The following is a 27478-nucleotide window of genomic DNA, read 5'->3' as shown; positions in this document are numbered from 1 at the left end:
CAAGTTATAACAAGAAACAAAGAAATAATTAAGCTAAAAGTAAATTTCAGTAATTCACAAATTTCAGTTAAGCAAGGCTTAAAACTGTAATTTTTAATTGAGCTGAAAAATAAACTATATCTTCACATCTTAAATCAAAATACACTGTACTTTTCTACTGATGTCCAGTAACAGAAAAACAAGACAAGCCGAAACAAGGGCGAACTAAACTGAAACCTAAACTGAGAAAGAACTAAACTAACTATGAAAACAATGACACGAGACATAACATGAAAATTGAACAAGAACATGCAAAAAGAAAGTCAAAACATGAGCATGAACATGAACCTGAGCAGTAGCAAGAAAAACTCTGTGACGTGGAAGTGGAAACACCTGAGGAAACACAGCTGACACAAATGAACATGATGCCACAGGGGAAGTGAAACTAAACACACTGAACATGGAAACACGAGACCTTTCAGAATAAAACAGAAAACACGGAGAGTCGTAGCCATGACAACACAAACTTGACAACAGAACGTGAAACACAGAGACATGAAATACCTGACAGACTGGGGGGAACACGTGGGAACAGGTAAGGAAGACCAGAGGGAAACACAAGGGGAACCTACGGAGACAAGGAGATCACACACGCCAAACAGGAAAAGAGTCAGGAGCACAGGCTCATTGATGAAACATAAACTAGAATAACACTCAACTAAACCCTAACTAAATAATAACACAAGAACTTAACATAAGAAAATCAAAAATACAAAAGGTCACAGACCCAGCCTCTGACTTGTTACCCTCTTCTAGTGTACCTACCTTTGCGTATTTGTATCTAAATACAATTACATTGTAGCGGAATTACACCGTCAGTTGTTGAATGTAATATAAAGTTTTGCAGTCGATACTAATGATGATAAGAAATACATTATTACCTATTAATCAAAAGCTATGCTTCACCTCATGTAAGAACAAACTTTGACTCTCTTTGCTTAAGTAAAAATATATGCCTGCTGGTCAAAATGCTCTACTCTCCGACACTGTCCCTAATTTCTGATTGTTCTTACCTTTAAATGGCTTCTCTCTATCTAAAAATGTTATCATTTCCAAAAAATGTTATCATTGTGTGTGTGTGTGTGTGTGTGTGTGTGTGTGTGTGTGTGTGTGTGTCTGTGTGTGTGTGTGTGTGTGTGTGGAGTATGAACAATTTAAAAACAAATTTGTATTTTAAAAGAAAATCATCCACCCTCCCACCTTCTCTGTGGTGTTACGATGATACGCGCATGAATTAACAGGCATGAAGATAAACATGAAATAAACACTAAATAAATGACTAAATAAACACACTGCTGGAGACTTGAGGTGTTTTCTGTCCCCCTCTCCACCACCCTCCACCCTTCTTTTGCTTTGCTCACTCATCCTGTCACTCCCTCCCAGCCCTGTCTAACAGCTTTACCTTTAGTTTTTGTAATTCATTTTACAAATCCTCCACATTGTTCATCTAATTGAACTGATCTCTTCTAGCGTAAGTGCATGACTCTCTCTGTGTGTGTGTGTGTGTGTGTGTGTGTGTGTGTGTGTGCGCGTGCACATGTACATGTTCTGGTGTCAAAATTACTGTTTATAATTTTAAGCAGTCACAACTTTATTTTGAAGGGAACAAAACAAATCTTTGTCAAGTAGATGTTGAATGTATGGTTGAAAGCATTGCTGCTGAACAGGCAGAGGTTATGGTTAGCTCAGGAAGGGACTGTTAATCGGTGCAGGGTCCTCTAAAGTGATAAAAGCGTGCAGATTTGTGTGTGTGTGTGTGTGTGTATATATATATAAAGATAACCTAGTGATGCTAGAGAAATACAAGCATAAATGTAAAGGAAAAAAAGCGAACGAAAAACAACAACTGCATAATCAGTGATGTTTCCTGGCGTTGCTGTATGTTTCAAACTTTTCAGCATCAGACAGACCAATGTATATGACCCTGCTGAGGTTTTTAACACCTCAGTCATGAAAGGCTGAGTATTGTAGTCACCTTGCCAGGTGGGTAGGCAGGTGGCGTAGACATTCAACTATGTGTTAAATTGTTGGGGGTTAGCTAAAAAGGTCCAAGAAAGATAAACCAGCCTTTTTCAGGTCAAATGCAACTTCAAAATGTTTGAAAATGATCTTCAGATCTACAGAATTTCTGCTCTAATATCTAATATGTTGGAAAATCTTGAGTCTTTTTTTTTCTTTCGTCTTGCAATAAAAACAAGGGATGACATTTTGGAGCTTTGAGGTAGGAAGCTGTTTTGAGATGAAGATATTTGGCAGGCGGTGGAGCCGGGGGCAGGTGTTACAGCAGCTCCTATTAATACAGCTAATTAACATTAGTGAATATTCTAATTAACACGCAAACTAATTAGGAAATAATTAACCAACATAAAAAATCAGATCTTAATCAGAAAGAGTGTGAGATGAGTTCTAGGTGGCACGACAGAAACAAAAGACAGAGGTCTTGGTGGGGATTAAAGGTTGTACAGGTGTTGCAGTGGATCAGTGAGGTTCGCCATCTGTGATGCTCACTGAAAGCTGACAGATTTTTGTCACACATGTGGGATTTTTTAACTAAAAATTTAAAGGTAATAAAAATAAAAACTTTTACCTTTTTTGAAAATATAGATGACAACTCAGTGTTAAGCAAAGGCTTGCTAGTGAATATTCACTTAACCCCTTAAGATTTAAAGTGGTCTTAAGTTAATACATGAATAAAATAAAACACAGATGATGTCATAACCATTCATAACAGAATTATAACAGACCAAGAAATAAGTGGCAGAGAGACAATATTAGGATTTGCTGTTGGTTAAACACAAAAGCTAAGAAATGCTAAGATTGTTGTTAATAACAAGCTACTAGTTATTAGCTAGTTTGAGCCTAACAGGTTAAAATCCTATATGAAGCTGATGAACAGATAGGCTACTTAGGAATAGAGCTATGAAAATATTTAGCACCAAGAATGTCAGTGTTACCCAACCTTAAACACTTTCTTTTGACGGGGCATAGTTGTATGAGACGTGTAGCATGCTAGTTTTTCCTGCAATTCATTTTGGATTATTTTTGGAGTTTGACATGTCTTTTGATGTCACTCGCTCTTCACACACTCACCAGCCACTTTGTTAGTCACATACTCTTGTCACTTGAGTTTATGCTCAATAGATTATATTATTTTTTGCCAGCAATAGAACCATTAGCTTAAGAATTAGCTTTCATTAGCTTTCAGAATGCATGGTTGAAGCTGAAGGTTTGTTTAGTTGATTTCAGCCTCAGATGAAATCTTTAACAGAAACATCTGGACAGAACAGGCAGCCTGGAGAGAACACACACCAACACACATGCACTTCCCCTGCAGCTTTGTTTGGCAGATGTAGCCTGCTGTGGAGTCACATACCCAACTTTACTATTTTTTGCATTTATTTAGTAGACACAGCACTCATTTTCTGTATAATATTATTCATAGTGGCTTTTTATTTAGGAGACATTTTGATTCAGTTTACACAGAGTCAGAATGAATATTTTGATTATAAGTTGTACTTTATGAGCTGCAGCTCAATGTTCATAGATAATACAACTTCATTATCTGTATTACTGATTCTGATATTAGTAGTCTGAATGTATATATAGTTTCTGTAGGTTCAAGACAAGTTATCCTAACATTTTTCTATGTTTTAACAAACCTGCTGCCCCCACTTGCTCATTATTCTTGTGGTCTGATAAACTAATGCTGTTAGCCGTTGCTGCTATGGACTGTGTGGCTTGATCGCTTATGAATGTGCATGCGTCCAAAGATGCTTCTGTTTGTGCATTAGATGTTTGTGTGTGTGTGTATGCAGGCCCTACCAGCTGGATGCAGTTGTCTCATATCCATTATTGATCCTGTATCATTACCCACTCCTTTGCTCTATCAAGACAAAAACACCCTGTTAGTGGAATATCTCACCTCAGATATTGACCTGCAACACACACACGCACACATGCAAGCTCCAAGAAATTAACATCGAGTGTGGATTTAAAGGACAGATCCATGAAATCTCATGGATTAAATTCCTCCTTTTTCCCACTTACCATTTATGTTTCATTTGACCTTTAGTGTTATTAGTATGTCATAACAAGAAGAATAAAGACAGTGACAGTTTACTGAAAACGATAAAGTCAGTTACTTTATACAAAACTACACAAAGTAGCAACCGATGTGTGTTTAGTTTTCATCTAACCACGCACAAAAACTAAAATGTCTTGCTACAGACCTTTTTTTTTGTCATATATAAAATCAAGCCCTCCAGCTAAAAGATAGAAAATATTTATTTAAGACACTTTAGGGTGGAATAACAACTTGCATAAATGACCCATAGAGTCATTTTCTTGTAGAGAATAGTGTCTGTAAAAATACAAAAAGTTTTCATCTGCCATGACACAATGTAACTGTGCTTTGGAAGTTTATTGACCACTCATAGTGCTTTTTGTAATGAGCCTCCTTCACCTATTCACACCAAAATTCATACAGCTTGTCTATTTCACACACTCAAACATTATGAGTAGTAAAATAATCATAGTCACCAGATCTCAATCTGGATGGACAGAGTTAATCAGTCAATAGCTAATCAATCCGGAGAAACTGCATGATGCTATCATGTCAATATGGACCAAAATGTCCTAGGATGCTTTTGCACATTGCTTGCAAGAATAATTAGGGCTGTTCTGAGCTCAGTGCTAGGAAGGTGTATCTTATAAGTTGTCTGGGTAGTGTATCGTGTAGCCACAGATCAGCTTTTCATTGCAACCTCCTTTGTGAACTTTCTAGTATTTGCCTATTTATGCTCACGCTTGAGTGCTGGAGCTCCAATATATTTCATGAAAAGGTAACAGGCTTCCTTTCAGTCCAGCTGTTTTTATGTACATTTTCATTTTGCATATTAAAAAAGCAAAACAAAACACAAAAACTGAAATCAAGAAAGACTTTTACGTTTCCTGAACCCAACTTAAAGCAACACGAAGAAGTCCTATCCTTTTTAAACAGCAAATGTGACCAGATCGTATCTCGTCGAATGAATCCTGAAGCTACTGAGACACAGAGGTTTTAAGCAAAGCAATTGACAGAGTCGTGGGGAAACGGTAAAACCTCATCGGCAGCTGAAAGACAGAAGGTGCACTGTGGGAAACTTGCTTTAAATTTGCTCTGTGCTTGCATGGTGACAAAACCTGCAGATTCTCAGAACAATGTTTCTGGGCACAGCTCCAGGCAACAATCAACATAGCTGCCAAAGAGCCAGAACTCATTCACATGACTTCTGGCATTAAGATGTTCCTGGCAGATTAAAGGAACAGTGCTGAGGTGACACTGCAGGCACTCCTGGACTCTCAGCTGCACAAAACTTGCTCTTGTTTGTCACTGTTGGTTCACATGTGTCTAACAAAAGGTGAAAATGAGACAGATAATCTTGTCTGGAGTACAAATACAACACAAAATTTTGAAAGAGTGAACATTATTTACCTTTTTATCTCCATATTTCCCTCTATTTCTCTCATGCTAATGAAGTGTTATTCTGTGATGTGACTGATTAGTTGATTGATTTGTTTATTGATTTATTGTCTGATATTTATTTTTAATGAACCATGTGTAAGAGCAGACAGCATGTTGTGGATCCTGCAGTGTGTTTATATGCTGCTGTTGCTGCTCAGCTCTCAGTCCTAACACTGCTGTTTGATTGGCAGTTATAGCCCCAGGAAAACCCCAGGAGACACATCTAACACACTCCCAAACAGAAACATCTTTGGACACATGCACATTCATAAGGGATCAAGCCACAGTTCCACAGCAGCGAATCAACACACAATTGCCAGAAAACACACATGCATACATATATTTTTAAGACATGAAAACAACCCCCCCACACACACACACACTCACACAGCTAGTGGTGAGGTTTTCCGAGGATGCGGGATAAATTGGCCCTGACATGTAAACAAAAAGCCCTAAAATGACTTGATTCAGCACATCGAAGTGCAATACACACGCATCTACAACAGGCTGTGTGCATTTCTCTGTGTGTGTGTTTCAGAGGACAGTCTACATATTCATCAAATGAGGCAGATTCTTATTGATTTGTGTGTCTATTAGCAGCATTAACGACAGGACTGGAAACACTGGATTCAGCCTCTCCATTTGAAATCGCTCACAATATCTCATCAGCAATGATAGGAATAAAATAAATATTTGATTGTGTTTATATTTACTCCAGGTTTTATCTTTAAGAGCTGATAGCGTAGCAGCAGAAACAGATGAGGTTATCACAAATGCAGCAAACAAACCTCCACCGTATTTACTGTAGCTACAGACGCACACAATATAATAACAATGATAATAGTAGCAAGTCAGAGGAGCACCGCTGTTACAGTTCATTCTAAGAGGATGTGAATTTATTGATAAAATGTTATTGCAAGTCATCCGGAAACATATGTCTCAAACCCACAAATTTATCCTCATGGTGGCGCTAGAGGAGAAGCCCGTGGCTGATCCTTACCATGAATGTCAGTGCCTGCCTAGAGCCACGCCAGCAGCACTATTAAAAATGGAAGAGAGGTTATTTTTTGTGTAACTCTTTGTATCAGATATCACGTAACTGACACCACATAAATTCCAACATAGTCCATAATATCCCCATCAGGTGTTTTTTAATAGTCGTCCTTCATAAAATTCCCTTCATTCAGCCTGTAACATTAGACAAGTTACGTTCGAGAGCATATTTCAGGACGAGTACCACGGACAGTTCTTCACACATCGATGGGGCCTTGTTTTGCTTATTTTAAACTCCAGATTTTTATTCTTGGACTCGACTAGAATATCCATCCATCCATCCATTTTCATCCGCTTTGTCCGGGGCCGGGTCGCGGGGGCAGCAGCCTAAGCAACTAGAATAGCTTTGCACAATTTTCAGGAACATATTATTCATATCCCCTCTGAAGGACAAAACATACAGAGCCAAGAGTAGAAAAAAACAGTTTGAAACAGAGCATTTAGCCTGAAACAAGAACTTTTGCTTTCTTCCCTTTAAGCCAGACAAAACAAAAGTTTGAACAGCAGGTAGAAGGCAGTCTGACATGACCATATGAGGATATCCCTTCTCACTGACATAATACTGAGCTTTTTGCTTTAGAGCATACTGTAGCCTGAGCTTTTGGCCTATTGTACATTGTACGCTACCCCATTATTTGAAACATTTTTACATAAGGCATCAGAAATATGAGGAAAAAACATAATAGATCCACTTTAAATAACGGTTTGGGTAAACTGAAGGTTTGTGCAATCATTTGACCAATAATTATAATTATTAGAATAATGCTGCAGTTTTGATCAGTGGGTTGTGATAATGATAAGGTCGTGGTCTCCTTCATAGTTGAATGTTTAGGAAATCACCTTTTTTCTACATTTCTGCGTTCGGTAGCCTGAAAATGCACACTAGCTAGGCCGTTTACTTATTTCTGGCTGCATGGTAGATAAATAGGAGAAGTTCATTGACATACATATATGCTTGCTTTTCTTTTGGTCCTACTTGCAATAGGCAGTTAGGCAAAATGAGCAATGCACACATGCGCATGCAAACTAACAGATGGAGGCATGAGTCTAGTTTGAAGACAAATAATTTTTGACAGAAATCCTTGAAGATCCTTCAGACTGGGAAGCAGCCCAACTCATGACTGTGTGTGTGTGTGTGTGTGTCTTTAGTCACTGTGTCCTCAAGGCGGGCATCCAGGAGAAATTGCTTCAGTGTACTTCAGTGTGTACACATACTGTACAAGTGTGTGTGCGTGTTTCATTATGGCTTTAGTCAGCTGTTATGGAAGTAATTTGCTTTTTCATACCTTAGCCTGCGTTGGCTCGGTTGTTGCCAACGTCAGAAAAAATGATTAAATAAATAACTGAGTGAGTATGTAGCTGCGGGACTGAATCAGTTAGTGACCTCCTTACTGACTGACTGACATTATGACCATGTAGCACTGACAAAAACATCACATTATCACTTCAAAGTTTTTGTCAGCAATGAACTTCTTTCAAAAGTTGTTTCCACAAAACACTAAATATATTTTATGATGTACTTCCCATGGCAGCAGCAGACTTTCCTTGGTGCTGGGCCATCTTCCTTGGCCAACTTATATAAAAGTTTCTTGTGTTACTGACAATAGCTTTACATGATTCAGAGTTCAGAATAATCTTTAATCTTATAGTGGGGATTGTTGGAGTTCCTCAGTTCATCTAATGCAGGGATCTCCAGCCCCAGTGCATGAGAGCTACTCTCCTACAGCTAGATGCAATCCAACACAGCTGAATCAAATGGTTGAATTAAGTTTGGCAAAGGCTTGATAGCAAGCCAGTCATTTGATTCAGGTGTGTTGGAACAAGGATGCATCTTAAAGCTGAAGGAGAGCAGCTCTCGAGGACTGGAGTTGGAGACCTGTCATCTAAGGTCTAAAACAAACTGTTTTGCTCCCATCTTCCTTCCTTCCTTCCTTCCTTCCTTTAAACCAACGTTCTGTCAATATAAAACAGGTGTGAGCAGTAGTTGGATGGAGCTTCTGTGTCTGAGATGACTAAATACAGATCTCCACTCTCTTTGACATCATTAAGAGCCATGAGTCAGCTAAAAAGTCTGAAACTGAGTGTTTAGAGCAGTCTGAAATCTGAGCTGAAAGCTCATAGGGATTGCTTGCACAAAAATACCAATGTCATTTTTTGTTTGGATTTCTTATATATATACAAATGAAATTCCAACTATTTGGAAATCTGCTTTTGTTCTCCCTTTGCTTAAAGGTTGGGATACTTCAGTTGTGACTAATTACAAGTCCATCTCTAAATAATCTGCTTTTGTCAAAGTTCTGGAAGTTCTTGTTAACGAAGAGCAGAAAAAGGGGAAAAAGTTCCCCTCTGGAGATTTTTAAATGATTTCCAGTCAGGCTTCTAGAAAAATTACAGTACAACTATAGCAGCCTTAAAAGTGATTGTTTCAAGCAGATAACAAGCAACATTGTGCATCCATTTTTATTGACCTAGCCATAGCATTTGACACAGTTAAAACCAAGACTTGCCATCGAAGGGCTGTTAGAAAACGTTGGATGCTTTCAGAGTTATTCATCAATCAGGCCTCAGTGACTTCTAGCTTGCTTAATGTGATCAGTCCTCATTTTTATGCTGATGATATGATGATCTACTCCTCTTATAGCCAGGCTCTCTGTCAGTTCCAGTGCAGTATAGCATAGCCTGTGTGATTTAAAACTTAAAAATTCAAAATATAAACCCCTGAACCTCTCATGTATTATATACTTCAGGGCTCAGAGATTGAGTGAGCATCTCAATATAAGTACATAGGAAAAACAATTGACGACTCACTCTCGTCTACACCTCGCATTCGGTGAAAAAATTGAAATTGAAACTTGGTGTTTACTTTCCTGTCTATCTGTTTCTGGCCAGAAAGACTTTTATGTCTCTGTTTGGTTATGGTGATGTGATTTATATACATGGGTCCCCAGAATGCTTACATATCCTGCATTCTGTTTATTCTGGAACGATGGGATTTATTACAAACTTTAAGACTTTTACTCACCCTTGTGCATTGTATGCTGAGCTTGAGTGGTCTGCTTTGTCATGTTGTAGATTCAGCTACTATGTATATTTATATGTAGATCTTTTATTTATAAGGCTATTTTTGGTTTGCTTCTTATATACTGACTTATATTAATCAGAAATTGTGGGAAATTGTCTTTGTCTGTCCCAGAAGTTCAAATGGAATTTGGAAAAGGAGAATTCAAATTTATCAATCCTAAATTAAAACTTAAGACACTTAATTAATGCCGCAGTTTGTGGGGGGAGACAGTGTGTGGGTGTGTGAGGACCCAGGTGCAGACACAGGCGAGGAGACCACAACTAACTTGAACAAAACGCGAGCCTTTTATGACGGCTGATAATCAGGTCAACAAAACAAGGCAGTAAGCACAGAGGCAAAACAAGACTGGAACCTACACTGGGAAAACTGAGGAAACAGACTTAACTATGATAACTAGGAAGACAATGAAAAGGAGACTGCGATGACTATGAACAGGACTTTGTGCAGGAACATGAAGGAGCAATGAACTCATACATGAATAGGCAACATGACCATGACCTGCACAGAGTCCTGAAACCTGACATGACATGATGGGTGGAACAAGGACGACGGGACACTGAACACAGGAAGACAGAGGACTTTAATACATACATGAGGTGATCAGGGGAAGTGGAGACATGTGAGGAAACAGCTGACTAGAACAAACCAAATGACACCACATTGGAAGTGAAACTAAAGCAATGAACATTGAACACCCTTCAAAGTAAAACAAGAACCCTAAATAAGACACAGAAGTGACATGAGCTTGACAACATGAATTACACAGACAGGAGACATGACAGATAAGACTCACAAACCTCTAAGGAAGAATTAACACAGGGATGAGACACAAGAGGAGTCCAATAAACCATGAAATATAACTGCAAGTAGGTATGACAGAATGTAAGTAGATAAGCTGAAAAGAAACTAGAATACAGATAAATGGTAAATGGCCTGTATTTATATAGCGCTTTACTAGTCCCTAAGGACCCCAAAGCGCTTTACATATCCAGTCATCCACCCATTCACACACACATTCACACACTGGTGATGGCAAGCTACATTGTAGCCACAGCCACCCTGGGGCGCACTGACAGAGGCGAGGCTGCCGGACACTGGCGCCACCGGGCCCTCTGACCACCACCAGTAGGCAACGGGTGAAGTGTCTTGCCCAAGGACACAACGACCGAGACTGTCCAAGCCGGGGCTCGAACCGGCAACCTTCCGATTACAAGGCGAACTCCCAACTCTTGAGCCACGATCGCCCAGCAGATGAATAACAAAATATCATGAAACTTAGAAACACTGGGTCACATGACTCTGGACCATGACAATTAATTTAAGTTCATTTCAGATAATGTGAATGACTAGTTTTGCCTGAATGGCATCCAACTGTCACGGCGCAGCCTGAGTGTTGGTATGAGGACGCAAGTGCAGACAGGGAATAATAATGGATTGCATTTATACAGCGCTTTTCGGGACCCCTCAAAGCGCTTTACAATACCACTATTCATTCACTCTCACAAATCATACACTGGTGAAGGCAAGCTACAGTTGTAGCTACAGCTGCCCTTGGGCAGACTGATGGAGGCGAGGCTGCCATATCGCGCCATCGGCCCCTCTGGCCATCACCAGTAAGCAGTAGGTGAAGTGTCTTGCCCAAGGACACAACGACTGAGACTGTCCGAGCCGGGGCTCAAACCGGCAACCTTCCGATTACAAGATGAACACCCAACTCTTGAGCCACGATCGCCCTAAGGTACTAAGGTTAAACAAAAAGCGAGCCGTTTATTACGGCTGATACACAAGTAGAAAATAAAGCAAAAGGCGAACAGGGGCAAAAACGAAACTAAAACCTAAACAGGGAAAACTAAACTGGTAACTATGACAACAGGCGTGAACATGATTGTGAACAGGAACGTGTGAGAAACTATAACGAGGAAAATCATGAACATGAAACATGAACACGACCTGAGCAGAATCATGTAGTACATGGAACGGAAAAGAAAACAGTCAAAGGCTACGTCCACACGTACCCGGGTATTTTTGAAAACGCAGATTTTTCTATGCGTTTGCACCTTTCGTCCACACGTAAACGGCGTTTTTGGTCACTGAAAACGGAGATTTTTAAAAACTCTGGCCAGGATGGATCTTTTTGAAAACTCAGTTTTTGCATTTACGTGTGGACGAGAAAAACGGAGAAAATGCAGAAAACGCACCGTCAAAGGTGTGCGCCTTTTTTGACGTCACACTGTGCGCCACGTTATGGTTTCGGTGAAATGAATTTCTACAATACTGTTACTGTTAATTGTACTATCTGCAGTGTTTAAATGCTTACATATACACACACAGTTACTGTCCCTCCACACATACAACTCGGTTCTGCTTCTATGCCCCAGCTTTGTTTTCTTTTTCCCACCGAGGCTTCTAGACTTCTGATTGGCCTGCACGGTTAGGACTATATCGCCACCTGTTGCTTTGGTATGTTCCTAGCAGCGTTTTCCTTCATTTCTGCCTTTACGTGTGGACGGGATTATTTTTTAAAACGAAAACGGAAAATCTCCGTTTTCAAAAATACCCGTGTGGACGTTGCCAAAGACTGAATGAAAACACACAGAAGGCTAATGAGGGAAGTGGAAACACCTGGGGAGACATGGCTGACACAAATGAACATAATAACTCCACAGGAGAAGAGCAAAACTAAGCACATTGAACATAGAACCACAAGACTTTCAAAATAAAACTGGAATCACGGAGAGATGTAGACATAATAACACCGACTACATGACACACACAGACAACAAATACATGATATATTGTCACTGAAGACAAGAAAAGACTTTTAAATCAGGAGTTATAGAAGAACTAGAAACTCAATTCAATCCTAAGTAACAATAGCAACCAAAGAACTTAACACATTCCACATATCAAAATACAAAATAAAATTCAAAATGCTGGGTTACAGACCCAACTCCTGACACCCAACATTGTATCAGTATATAAATGACAGAAAATTAGTAAAACCACAATTGTCCCCTTTCAATGTTAATTCATTTTTTTGGATTAGCTGTCCTGCCGTGGTTATTCTTTTGACCAAGGTCGCTTCTGCTTTGCTGTAAGTGCAGTAATTTACTTGATAAATGTGCAAAAAGCTTACATAAATGAGGCAATTTTTAAATGTAGTTCTTGGCTTGGCTTCAAAGTTATAGACTGAGGGAACATATTAGCACAGAAAAGAACAGTCTAACCAGCTAATGAACAACTTGACTGATTTACTGATTCACTGACCGACTAACTAGCCAGCAAACAGTCTGCAAACGCAACCAAGACAGAAATAGAGAGAAGTAATGAAGGAAAGTGGAGAGACATTTAGATAAACTCTGTTTTTTTTCCTCCGAGAGGCTCCAGTTAGTTTCATTTCTATAACAGCAGCACATACACAAACAGAATATTCTCTCGTTCAAACACACCTCAACACAGACAGTGCTGTTGATTGTGTATTGCCGGTTTGTTTATTAGCTCGCTGATTGAGCAGCTCTGCCTTCTACAGATTGGATGACCTTTCCAGATCCTTCCGTCGAGTCCGCTAAGTAGATCGGACGGCGAACGCAACTCGACGCGACAACACTTTATTCAGATTGTTACTGAATGAGGAAAAAGCAGGCGGTCATATGTGTGTATGTGTGCACATTGGGCTGTTTGTACACACTCACTCTGCCTTCATTGGTTCAATTGAGGCCTCATCTCCATATAGTTTGTATGCAATTACATCTGAGCGGCGCTCTGAGTGCCTCTATATGATTGTGTCTGGATACCGAGTGCAACTAGCTGTGGTGTGTGTGTGTGTGTGTGTGTGTGTGTGTGTGTGTGTGAGAGAGAGAGAGAAAGATAATTTGTGAGAAAGAGCAGCGAATCATGCTCCATGTGTGAATATGTTTGTTTTTGTGTGTGAAGCAATTGATGGTCAATTTGTGCGCATGTGTGGCTTTATGGGAACATTTGTGCGAGCTTGATAGGAGTGTGTGTATGAGGGGTAATTTGTGCCAGAGAAAAGCAATTCGTATTAAATGTGTGCGTCAGGTTTTATGGGTGATCTGTGTTAGTGAAATGTTTGTGTGTGTATGTACATTTATATGCATACACATGTACGTGCCGTTTCATAGATGCGTGTGTATGTTGTCAGCTGACGCAGAGGATAAGTATGGAGAGTGTTTCTAGTGGCTTGCTGAATGCTTGCAGGGCTTTAAAGGGCACGTCCGACAAAACGCGCCACGTCCGAATCTCCTTCATCTGCAATAAACAGCTAATCACACTCAGTGGAAGATGATCCCACTCAGACCGCCGACTTCATCATGCACACACGTTCTGTTCGCTTTCAAGAAGGCTCACTGTGTTACCTTGATTCTGGTCATCTTGGTCTTTATTTAAGACAGGGTATTTGTACGTTGTAAGAAGCACTGAATTAAGTTCACCTTAGAATGTATTAAAAAGTCTTACGCTCGAGGGGTCTTTGCAGAAGTGCTAAACCAGAGAAAGGCAGGAATTTTTCATGGAAAACCTGCAATTCAGCAAACTGAGAACATGACATGCATAGACATAGTGTTAATTTGTAACATTACAGATTATTTGACATTAGACTGTTTACCAGCATAGGGTCTACTTTTATTTATTTTTAAATTCTATGGATGGTTTTATTCATTTATTTATCTAATCGACTAAAACATAAAACATAAATTTCCATGTAGCATTAAAAGTCTTCATTTTACAGTGCAGAAACCTATTAACAGTGTATTGGACGACATCTTAAGGGAATTTTATAATAACTATAAAACAACATCATCTCAAGATTCAGCAGTAGTGCAAAATATTCTTTAAAAACCCTTTCATTTGAGCGTTAAATGTCACAAATTATTCTCTCAAAACAGTTAAAAACATCTCAAAAGAAGCTGCTAATCAAACCTGTAAGTTGCATTTTTCATTGCAAAGAGGTATTTTAGTTTCTTTTCTTGCATTAATATTCTTATATTGATTGTTATGAAGCCCTTTGAACTATCATCAGCATCCACAGCATATCGTGGAAACAGCATATCAGTCCTCATAGGTTATAGCAAGGTACAACTAACAAACATAACAGAGAATATGTTGATGTGAACGCAATCTCAGAATGAACCAAAGAAGTGTAAGAAATAATTCAGTCTGGGTAATATATACCCCTGTGTTCTGTTGTTTTCTCCAGGCGGAGCAGACCACCAGTCAGTGCGAAGCCCAGCGAATGGCCTTAGAGCAGATGGCTATCAAACTAAGCAGCCTGCAGTACCCCTCACCCACCAACAGAAGGCGCGGCAATCACCTGGCCAGGAACAACAGGTAACTGCACAACAGGAAACAACAGAATAAGTGATCAGTAATTTTCTGTTAGCTTCCGTAATTGCTTTACAGTGCTCTATTTTGTAAAACAAATGCATGTCTACTATGGGAGGACCTGTTAAAACTTCCCCACATCCCTCATGTACACACACATTCGTGTAGTGCTAATTATGACGCATACACTCAGAATCGAATTGGTAGAGTATTCATTGACCTCCTGGGCTACAGTTCATCCACCACTAGGCTACCGTATTTTTCAGACTATGAAGTGCAATATTAATCAACAGGTCTATTTTCATACATAAGACGCATTAAGCGAAACAAAACATGACTGAAAGCCTTGAGTTTGAAATCCGCTTCGTAAGCATGTCTCTTAATAGGTGCCATTCTGGGGTCCTTATACACACAGAGTAATATTATGTTGAAGCACAGTAACTCCGTGAGGCTCCTGACTACGGTAGCCGTAATGCTCCGACAATCCATCATGCGGTGCAGCTTCGTGGCTTACCAAAGTCGTACTAACACATTTTCACAGATTTTTGTACCACATAAAATCGGTTCGAGGTCAGTAAGCACAACCAGAATTAATACATAAGGTGCACCGGATTATAATGCGCACTGTCAATTTTTGTGAAAATTAAAGGATTTTAAGTGTGCCTTATACTCCAAAAAATACGGTAATTTAGCAAACTGGTTAACAAACCTCAAACCTGACGCATGACTAGGCTGAGGATCTTCATTCTTGGGGTTATGAGAATCAGACGGTCTCTCTATATAGAATTTAAAAGTTATCAAGCCAGGATAACAACAGCTCCCTACTTTAGAGGTGATCCCTGAGATTTTAAGAGAAGTCACAGGGATCAATGCAAGTACTACAGAACCGTAAGACACTAAGCGACCACTTTAAACCATCAGTTTAATGTGTTAATTTAGTGTAATATAGGCTCGAGCTTATCCCAACTAGGGCCAAATGTGCACTACACCCTGGACAGGACACCACCAATTCTGTGAACAGTGAATATAAAGTTTTTGCATGTAAAACTTTATATTCAGCCATGTATTTTGAAATTTACCCCAAGCTTCTGTGTCCATTACTTAAAAAATATATCCTGTAGGAGACACATGATTCTTTTCATACACCCTGTAGAAATTCTATGCACTCATAAAACTGAATTTCCCTCCTATGGTCAATTGAGGGACAAAGCCTGTGAGCACAGAAGTGCCAACCATTGTTCAAACTTTCTGTTTGTGATGTGCAGCCAATTAGAAGAAAAGTGGCTCAAAGGGAACAGGAAGTGAGCTAAAACAATGAACTAAGGCCCAATAGGAGACAAACGAGGACTTCTTTCTTGCTGCTCCTGTGTATTCCAAGAATAAAATCCAGGGAGCTGTAAATCATCATAACAGGTCCACTTTAAAGTCCTTTGTTCTGACTTTTAGAAGTTCCACCATTTTATTGGGCCTGTTAAACAAGGTGTTCGAGTTTGTGTGTTGAACGTGCAGAGGACAGAAGCTGCAGAGCGTAATGGAGTGCAAAATAATAAGAGTGAAAACTAGCAGGTCAGTGTTGTCTGTTGTGATAGAAGCGACACAGGCAAACATAACAGACAACACACACATGCAGCTAAACGCAGTCACACACACACACAGAGCATGAGCGTTAACAGCAGTAATCTGGTGTGGCCAGGCTCGGCTCGGCGAGCACCGTGTTTGGTCACGCTGCCTGTCGGCGTTTCATCCCCGGCTTTGAGGAGCTTCTCACTGCAGTTATCACTCACACACAGGGCGCACACACACACACACACAAAAAGAAAATGACAACATACACTGAGTAGTGTGTATGCAAATAAAAAAACTGAGGCTTAAATTACTCCCTTTGAGTCTGTAGCATGTTGTGTTCTGCAGACTTTGCGGGTGTTGTCAGTGTGACTTCACGGTGGCTTCCGCGAAGCGTGCGGTGCGTGCGTTGTCTGTGCAAGTGTCCACATATACGAATCAAACCCACTGCAGTGCCACTGGACTGTCTTCTACTTGAATTAAATAACAGTTGTTACATGCGCAAGTTGTTTGTGCGCAAAGAGTGAAAACCCACAGCACAAATGTAAATGAAAGCCTCATCTTGTTTGTGTTTTTCAGCCCTCTGAGGCTGCGGCGTAATATTTCAGTAATTTACATTGAATGTGTCGGGCTCTAATTGGTTATTCATATGTTAGCTGTTGCCTTTCACATTTACATTTGGGTATGTGTGAGCGTGTGTGTGTGTGTCTGTCTGTCCAGTGCAGTGGTGTGTGTGATGCGTTTTGTATTAATTGGATGTTACATGTTTTTCTTTGTGAGTTTCATTCTGTTGAGATTTTTGGTTTTGGTTCAGTTGTGAAGAAAATGAAGGTCAGACGGAATTATTCACTAATCTCAAGCAAAATATCTCAATTCTAAATTATTAGCAGAATGAAAGTTAGTAAGGGTGGAAGATATAGATTTTTTTGTAGTAACTAAAGTAACTAAAAGTCAATTTTTATTTTTCATATTTCTTATTGTTATGTTCAAAATAATCTAAATGCTTATATAGGAAAGATGAGGCATGTCCAAGCTTCTAACCAATCAGGACATGAAACCTTTCAGAGCAGAAATATATATATATATACATACATCAAAGTCATACTTTTAATACCAATAAGTACTTTGGTTTCACTTGTTACCTTATTTAACATATTTATATCTTAAAAAGTCCAACATGAATACACGAAGGACTAACATTAGAATTGAAAGCAAATGCATGTTTAACTGAATGACTGAGTGACTTGACTTTGCAGGAATTAATGACTTTGTGATAAAAGAGAAACAGAGAGAGGATTTAGACTTTGTAAATATATGGATGAATGAACTTAATGTAAGAATGAGAAGGACCCTACACAGGTCTGAATCCAGAACCCTCTGACTGTGAGGCAACAGTGATACCACCTTAAAACTCTGTTATCCAGTTCTACTTTAACCACAGACTTTTGATGGCTGTCTACAACCATTTGGTAGCTGAAGATGGCATTTTAGATCTTTTTCAGGACTAATCATTGTTTCTGTTCAGTTTTTACTATTTGAAACGGTTTTGTTTTATTTCAGTTTTTATTAGCTTCAGTGTTGTTTTTAATCTTTTGAATTGTTAACGTAATGGAGGGCATACTGTATGTCAGAGGCAAGATTTAGGAAAATCAGTACTGCTATTAAACTGAAATGAGTTGACTCACAGTCTCAATAAACTCGTCCATCAATGCCTCGTCAGGCAAACAGGACTAAGAACATTTCATCTATAGTTTTATTTTATTTAGTTTTCCAAGTTGACGAAATCATTTCAGTTTGTTTATTTTAGTTAACTTAAATTGTTTTTTCACATTTAGTTTTAGTTTTTTAGTTTAGTTTTAGGGAACTTTCCTATTGTACGACGTGTTAGTCAGTGTTTTTAGTCCACAAAAGTCTAAATAAATTAAACTTGTGCACCACGCTCTTTTCCAAGATTAATAAAATAATAAATTAGTGAGTGAATGACTGATTAAGCACCCGGGTTTTGTTTGTGGACAACTTGATTTGAATGTTTCCGTAGGGTGAACCCGTTAGCATGGATGAATGAAGAAGTGTGTGAATATCAGCACGGGCCTCTGCGCTGCTCTTCATCGACAGTTCGATTTTAATGTCTCTGTAGGATGAATCCATTAGACTGGGCGAGTGTCAGTGAATCACCTCATAAATCCAGCAGAGTCTCTGACTGAAAGGTGACGGCTGCCAATATGACTCATTCAACCTTTCATTCTATCGCTTCATCCTCCTCTCTTGTCATCCTTTCTTCCTTCACTCCATCGCTCCCTGCGTTCCTCCTCACCCTCTGTTCCTGCTCTTTCCCAGTTGCTCTTCCTTGACCTCTGCTTTGTCTCCTCTTTCTTGGCCTTCTGCTACCTCTTCATTTCTCTTCATGTTTTTCTCCTGCTCACCTTGCTTTATTTTGCATCCTTTCTCTCAGTGTAACTACTTTGTTGCCTTCCTCTATGCACCACTCCCATCCTCTTCTTTACTTTTATTTATTTAGAATATCTGTCTTCTCATCTTATTGTTACCTTCTCCAGTTTCCTCTTTCTCCATTCCTCTCCTCTTTCTCGTTCTCTCTCTGAGAGCCTTGCCTTCCCTCCTCTTGCCTTATGTCCCTTGCTCTCTTCTTTCTGCTGTATGGAGGATGATGAATTAGAGACAGCAGTTACAGCCGCTATCGGCGTTGCAGCAGCAGGCGACAGGGAGAGAGAGAGAAAGGGAAGTAGAAAGTGAAGTATGATAACAAATCTGTCCATTTAAGCCTGAAAGACACCGAGAGTGTTTTAGTTAGCAACAAGGTATCTATCCTGAATCCTGTTTAAAATACAATACTAGTTAAAGAACGTCTCAAAATAATGACACCACAGATCATTAAAATATATATATATACATACATAAAAGAGTAAATCAGTAAGAAAGTATTTAAAAATGAAAGATTCCAATATATTTTTTAGGCCCCTCATGAAGACATTTTAAGTTTCAGTTGGGTGGACTATCACCTGCTATTTTACACCAATAATCAATAGCAAGGTGTCTCAACAGTACCTCACGGCCAGATATCGGAGCATTTAGCTGTATATCACCATATAGTTTTATTCAAACAGCTGTGTACAAAATACCAGAAAGGAAAGACAGAAACTCAGAACTTGAAATTTTTACAGGGTTACAATGTTACAGCAGTTATTTTGAAAAGCATGTATTTCACATCACTCACATAAAACTCAACACTGACTGAAGGACATATGGAAGGAATCTGGAGCTGTGAGACAAAGAAGTACAGAACTTCAACATCTAACATAGCATCACACAGGAAAATTAACTTGTCCATCTGGTTGTCACAGTGCTGGGGTGTCCAACTCCCGGCCTCAAGGGCCGGTGCCCTACAGGTTTTAGATATCGCCCTGGGTCAGCACACCTCAATCAAATGATCAGTTCATTACCAGACCTCTGGAGAACTTCAAGACACGTTGAGGAGGTCATTTAGCCATTTAAATTAGCTGTGTTGGATCAAGGACACATCTAAAACCTGCAGGACACCGGGACTCGAGGCCTGGCGTTGGACACTCCTGTCATATTCCCTTCATTGCAGATTGAAGCTGGGCCCAACAAATTCCTTTGCTTAGTGTCTGTGTGCCATTCTCTGTTGTGTTTGGGTAGAAAATAGAAAATACAGACGTATAGGATGTGTAGAGGTCAGTGTTACACTGAAACACATGGCATTTAACTACTTAATCTCATCAGATGCACATTTATTTCATTATTGAAAAATGTCTGGATAGCTAGTGTAGATATCAGTATGTTTTTCCATGTAGGTTTGCACACTTTCTATCCACATAATTTTTTATATCCAGTGTTGACTGGAATTATGTTGAGGTAGAAATGAATAATAGATCCTTATAATTCAAATTTCCTCAGGTGACTGAATGTCAGAAAGGCTCTCTATAATACTCTTGTGCGCTCCGTCAGCGCAGTGTGACAGAAAACGAACTTGACACTTCAAACACTCTGTAACCATCCCGGTGTTGAACGCAGCCCCACAGTGGCGCCTCGTCGATCCTTCCTTTCCGATTTGTCTGTTTTCTCGTCTTCCACCCCCCGTGAGATACTGTTTTACAAAGCATTTAGTTAACATTAGTGTGAGAACAAGACGGAAATGGAGGAGAGGAGGGGAGGTAGAAAAACGACAAGAGAAAACAATCTGTACGAGTGTTGTATCTGCTTCATCTGTCTTAGTCAGTAAAGGGCCGCTCTGCTCAGCGCATAATGAGGAACACCGCCTCTGGGGGAAGGAAGCAGCGTTTGCTTGCTTTGCTTTTTTCTCCTCGGTTTAGCTTTTATTTCACGGAGAATCACTTTCAGTGGAGGACAGGAGGTGTGAGGAAAGGATAGGATGAAAATAACAGAAGATCAAGGCGGGGGGAGTTAGGAGGAACAGGTGGAAAAATGTTGGCAAATCTTGTTTTATTTCTCTGTAGCCGTGAGCAGGAAAAAGGAGTTATGAAAAAAGCCGCAGAAGATGAAGAAAACAATTTTTAGAAAGTAAAAACAGAAAATGGGGACAAGTTCGAAATTGTGATGGATATAAAAACCACAGAATAAACTAAGGTCATTTCTGAAAAGTGGGGAACAGGATAAGAACAGAAAGCTTTGGGAACAAGTTTGTGCAAAATAACACAAAATTATTACATGCAAAACTCTCAGTCACGAGGAAAGGTTAAAGTGGTTATTAATCATAAGTATTCTTGAGATGACAGAAGCAATTAACATGATAAATATTTCAGAAAATGCCATAGTTACAAGTTCTTTATGTGTGGGAGCAGAAGTAAACTTTTCCAAGATGCAGGAAGTATAATTTTATTAAGGTTTTGAAAACACATGACCAATAACCACGTGATGCTAACTTGTCCTCCAGTTTGTACATGTGAACATCATGGTGACAGTGTAGCATCAAATGAATAATGCCCAGTCATGCAGGCCTAGAGACTGGTCTGAAACCATACGGCCGGTCTTGAAGGAACAACGAGTATTCTCTGACTGGTTGCGAGTGGTTGCTGGAGTTTGATGCCACACACTACGAAAATGATTGCTAATGCCCCAGTCACGTAAGGTTGGTTAGTGATCCCCTGGCAAGAACCTGTCCCTGTTTAGGGAAAAAATCTGTATCGCCCAACCAGTTGGAAAAAACTCCCTGTGTTTGGTTGCAAGCATATTGCTGTGGTAGTAGTTTAAATAGAACTGATGGACTTGTCTACTGACACTGTTCAGGTACTCTACGACCTGTAGTCAAACAGGTGTCCCAGTCAGGTATTGCCACCTCGCCCCCAACTCCAGTATTCAGATCAATGATGATTTCAAAATTCGCAGAAGTTATGAAGAGGGAACCTATCCTAAATCCATTTTTTGTGCCAAGCTGTAAATATACATTTAAGGTTGTAAAGTTGGGCATTTTAATATGAAATTGTCACTTCAAACCATTTGAGGCTGGGCCCCAAAAGTGAGTAGAACTGCAGTTTTGTATGCATGTAGCATTGGCTTCATTTTTCAGCTTCAGAGGTTGCCCCTTGGTTAAGACTCACTTATTGGGTCTATATTGCATAACAACAGATGTAAAAATATGTACGTGTATATAATTTCCTCAGGGATTAATAAAGTATTCTGATTCAGGCCCATAAATGCATGCATTCATTCCAAAGATATTAATAGTTTGAATTTTGTAGCTTGTAGGAGACAATGGTAGAGAGTTGAGTATTTTTTGTTGTATTTGTTGTTTTTTTCATAATTTCATTCATAGTTTACTCTCCCTACTTTGATGGAACATCAAATTGTAGTGTGTTTCCTTTTTTAAGTGATGAATATGTATGCGGCTTTCTGGGTAACTGTGATTTTCAGTAAGTGTGTGTTTGTGTATTTGAGTGATTTTCATGTGTGTGCTTCAGAGAGCACCTCTTAATGTGTGGTCGCCTTGCCTGGCATGTACGTGCAGTGTGTGTGCTTGTGTGCGAGTCACTGTGGAAATACTGTGGGTCTGACAGAGCTGTCAAACTGTCGTCGTCAGCGACCGGAGAATTCCAAACAATTTCACCGCTAATGTTGAGAAACATGTTGGCGATCCCCGCCGAGACCGAAAGCCAGTGAATATATAAATAATAAACACACACGCACCTTAACAAAACGGCTGACAGTAATGCGCGTGTTTGAGCAATCGGCCCCTGTTCCAGCAGCATAAATATTTGATGTGATCCTGTGTTGGGAAGGGGGAGGTGAGAGGATGAGTTAGGAAGGGGAAGAGGGAGGTGATAGTGGGAGGAGTGAGCTGAAAAAGGGGAGGGAGAACTAGAGAGTAAGGAAAGGAACGATGTTAAGAGAAAAAAAGGGAGGTAGAAAGATTTAGAGAAAGTGCTAGGAAACAAGAAAAGGAGGAGGAAACAGGAAAAAGAGAGGTGGAGGAGAAATTCTGGGCAAGAGGAGGATGTGGGAGGCAAAGCCATGACATTGAGAGGTCGGAAAAATGAGGTGAAATGGAGAGAGGTGGGGGTGAAATCTGGGATAAGGAGAATGGGGAAGGGAGTGGGATGAAGCAGCAAGAAGTGGGGGGATGACAGAAGACGTGAGGGTGTAAGACTATTTATCGTACTACACTTTCAGTTCAGTTAAATTCAGTTTTATTTATGTAGCGTCTAGGCGCCTCGAGGCATTGTATATTGTAAGCTAAAGACCCAACAATATTAACCACGTCTGAATACAGTTTTACAAAATTAAAATTTAAACAGAAATTTAAACAGCCTGGGTGCTGATTGTATAAACTGTCATGAACACAATATCTAAATATCTTTCTAAGACACCCATACAGTTGCTGAAGATGTCAGCAGGAGCATGGATGTTATTTTTTCTGAATCATCACAAAGTTTTAAACATAAACTTTGCCATTTGGTTCGACCAAAATGTGTATCCAGGATGTCTCTCTTCTCAGTAGCTATTTAATAATATACCTGTGAGTGGAAACAAACACATAGTGGGTTTTTTGTGTTAACTTAAAATGTTTAAGGCAACTTAAACATTTTGACATTACTGCTCATGGAATTTATACGTTTTAAAAAGGTCCACATGTCCAGGCCTATCTTAAGTTTGCCACTGAACATCTAAAGGATTCAGAGAGGGCTTGGGAGAAAGTGTTGTCGTCAGATGAAAACAAAATCAAGCTCTTTGGCATCAATTCGCCGTCTTTGGAGGAAGAGAATTCCTGAGTGTGACCCAAAGAACATCATCCCTACAGTCGAGCACAGAGGTGGAAACATTATGCTTTGGGGTTGGTTTTCTGCTAAGGGCACAGGACGACTTCCCCGCTTTGAGGGGCCAGTGTATCGTAAAGTCTTGAATGAGAACCGCCTATCCTCAGCCTCACTGAAGATTGGTTGTGGATGGGTCTTCCTGCATGACAGTAACCCAAAACATACTGCCAAACCAACAAAGGAGTGGCGAAAGAAGACGCATATTAAGGTCATGCAGTGGCCTACCCAGTCTAGAGACCTCAATCCTTCAGATAATCTGTAGAGAAGCTGAAGCTTCAAGTTGCTAGGTGGCAGTCAAGAACCAAAAAGTATTTAGAGGGTTTCTTTAAAGAGGAGAGGACCAAAACCCTCCTGACATGTGTGCAAACCTGGAGACCAACAACAGTTTCTCCAACAAGTCATGTTTTGCTTGGTAATCAAATACTTATTTACTCCGTGACATACAAATCAATCTATAACTTATATGTCATGTGTTTTTTTCTGAATTTTAGTTTGATAATTTGTCTCTCTCCATTAATATGAAACTAGCATTAAATTACAGGCTGTTCATTTCTTTGGAAGTGAGCAAACTTGCAAATTCAGCGGGGATCAAATAATTGTTTCTATAATAATCTCACAAGACAACTAATTTAAATGAACTGTCAGCTTTGCCACACAGAGTGGTCTAATGTTCAGTTGTTTGTTGGTGGCTACCAAAAGCATCTTGCTGAGGTGCAAGTTGGTAAAGGACATTTAACCAAATATTAGTGGGAGTGTATATATACGTATTTCTGACCGTGTTGGATTTGAGAAAGTTCAAAATAAATTCAACTTGTGAACCAACTCTATAACATCCCAAATTTACCATGACATTCAAGCACATGATCTATAAACTTATGACCACAACTGTAAAATGTGATGAAATACTCCCTGGAACGGCATTTTAGTTTTGCTTTTTGACACTTTTTTCTTTTTGCCTTCTGTTGTCTTTTTCTGTAGAGCAAACTTTATCTGTCAGTCAGTTTTTAGACATGTGTTTTATCAATATAACAAGATCCACGTTTCCCTTTGCCGGAGGACAAAAAAAATTTACAATAATAAAGGAAATAATAAAATAGACAAGATGAATCATAGCAAAACAAACATTTAATTATAACAGTTTAACTCTTTCTTCTCTCTCACTTCCTTTTGTCAGTCTGCAGGAGTTTGAGGCTGAATACCAGGAGCTGTGGGATTGGCTGATGGACATGGACGCCATGGTAACAGACAGTCATCAGCTGATGCTGTCAGAAGAGCAGAGACATCACCTCTTCAAGGTAAATAGTGTTACTTTCACCAACTCACAGTACATGTGAATAGACATGACACTTCTGCATCCAGTGCGACTGATGCTTCTTCCAAATATCCAGCCTGTGGGCGCTGGGCCATGAAGGAAAACTGTGCATTGAGATGAAATGTACCATGGTTGTTTCTGTGTATCAAACTACTGCCATGGTGCTTCCCTTTACACTACAGTGTCCATAATAGTGTAACTAGGGGTAATCCTTTCAGAGAACTCATTGAAGTCTGCACCTTCTGTGGACTCTTTTGAGGTCTGCAACAATTGATATTCTTTATTTGATATTCTTAAGCAGACTTAATGTGCACATAAAACCTGCAAGTCTGGACTTTTCAGTTTGCATCGGAGGGACATGGCAACAAGTGTGTGACTTACTCTTCATAATCTGGTTGGAAAAAACAAGTAATCAAGTTACTGTCTGCCCTCACAGTGTACACACTTGTACCCAATTGATGCGTGATTGTGCTAGCAATGTAGTGAAAGTTATCAGTGTTAAACTGAACATATGCCCTGTTGGAATAGAGTAGCCTTGTGCATTTTAAATCATTGTCAGCAAGAACTTAGTGATATAACAAAAAAACAGACATACTTAGAGATGAAGGCTATTGGTCAAAAAAAAAAAAACAGCCTAAGAAGTAGGCTGCAGTATACTGAAACATCAGTGTAACTTCCATGTCTGAAAAGCCAATGTACAAGTGCTTGGACTCTTTCATATGGCCAGCAGGGGTGACTTCTCTGGTTCTAGAAGGAACTCTAATCGTATAGATGTCTATGGTCCTTCAGAGTCTTTGTTTAAGACCTCAGTAAACTAGAGTCTTTCAAGTTTTTCTGAATGCAACATGATGTTCAGTTTGTAAATGATGGTCCCATTAGTGTCAAAAAGGAGGATGAGTTAGGATGAGTTCACAAAACCTGATCTCACTAACTAATAGGCTGAGGCTACAGTTGCTACATCAATCTCAACAGCCAGTATGTTCATTTTAAGCTGATGCATTCAGCGATGTGCAAAGATTTTGTACAAAGTTTTTTATAGTATGATAAGATAGCTCACAACTGGCACAGCACGGTCCTATTATGACACTCTTGGATGCCTCAGTTTGGAGTCACTTTCTCATCTAGTTCAGCACACTCTGTGCTATAGATGTGACATGGAGGCACACAGCAAACTTCTAATAAGAGAAAAAGAATAAAAGAATAAAAAATTAGACATAGTAAAGAATAAAAAATGAAATTCCCAAATATGCGATGAATAAGTAAAGTATTTCAAATTGTTTTGTATAATAAAAAACAGGAGGTGATGGAGATAAGGCACTATTACAACTTTACCTGGCAAGAAAGACTTCACATGTTTCCAAACATTCACAAAGGGCCCATCGGCTGCTCTGCTTCCATCATGGAGGAGCAGCACTGACTTCAGTCTCAATATAAAAAGAAAACATGTAACTGTGTAGAAAATATAAGTATTTGATGCAAATAATGCCCGCCCACTTTGGCTGGCTTCCTCTTTCCTGCCCTAATCCTCCCTCCACCTCAGATCTCCTTTTTCTAGCCAGGCACACACACAAACATACACCCGTCTTCATCCTCACCAAGGAGAATAGGATTACAAGGCATAGCCTCCCTCATAACCATATCATAGAGAAGGGTGTGTGTGACAGAGAGAGAGAGATTGTGTGTTTGTGTAATGACATCACTGCCACCAGATGAGTAACACAGAAGAACAGGATGTGTTACGATTAGAGATTTCTGAATTGTGCTCTTCTGTCCTTTAACCTTCCTGCCTTCTTGGGACCTTTTTGTGCCACTGCTATGTGTTAAATGGCTGCCATTTCCACTGTGTTTAGTGGAATATAACCAAACTTGCCACAGGATAGTTTTTACCTGTCAATGTTAATATTCCAGTGTGAATTCCTTAAATCAGCCTAAAATGGCTGAGCAGCAGAAATCCCCACACCCATCACCCTGGGGACCATTTTCTGCCCATTGACTTCCATTATAAACGCTATTTTTCAACCCCAAATTATCATCATATGATTTTATTTTTTCTTCTTTTCTTGGATGTCAATGAAGACTCAGGGCCTTGAAGTTTTAATTTTTAAATTGCAAAAAAAATGCAAAAAAAATAATGGCAGGTCAAAATGTATGTTGGTGCCAATCTTTGGTCCATCTAAAGGCCTACTTATAATGACAATCACATATTACTTCAACTGGTTTTTTGTGGAAATATTTAGTTTCGCTTTTTGGTTTTTGGGGCTTATAACACAGGGCGCTCA

General features: G+C 39.5%; 1 protein-coding gene across 1 annotated transcript in view; it reads left to right on the top strand.

Annotated features, from left to right (window-relative positions):
• The window catches only part of akap6 (A kinase (PRKA) anchor protein 6), a 220964-nt gene that overhangs the window by 103482 nt on the left and 90004 nt on the right, over positions 1-27478 (top strand). Inside the window, exons 14-15 of the mRNA XM_026151733.2 lie at positions 14893-15023; positions 25062-25182. Of these exons, the coding sequence (XP_026007518.2) occupies positions 14893-15023; positions 25062-25182 (252 nt within the window). The remainder of the gene's footprint in view (positions 1-14892; positions 15024-25061; positions 25183-27478) is intronic.

Source organism: Astatotilapia calliptera, chromosome 19 (genome assembly GCF_964374335.1).
Source record: "Astatotilapia calliptera chromosome 19, fAstCal68.1, whole genome shotgun sequence".
In the NCBI taxonomy this organism is placed as follows: Eukaryota; Metazoa; Chordata; class Actinopteri; order Cichliformes; family Cichlidae; genus Astatotilapia; species Astatotilapia calliptera.
This window is presented reverse-complemented; position numbering and strand designations above follow the sequence as displayed.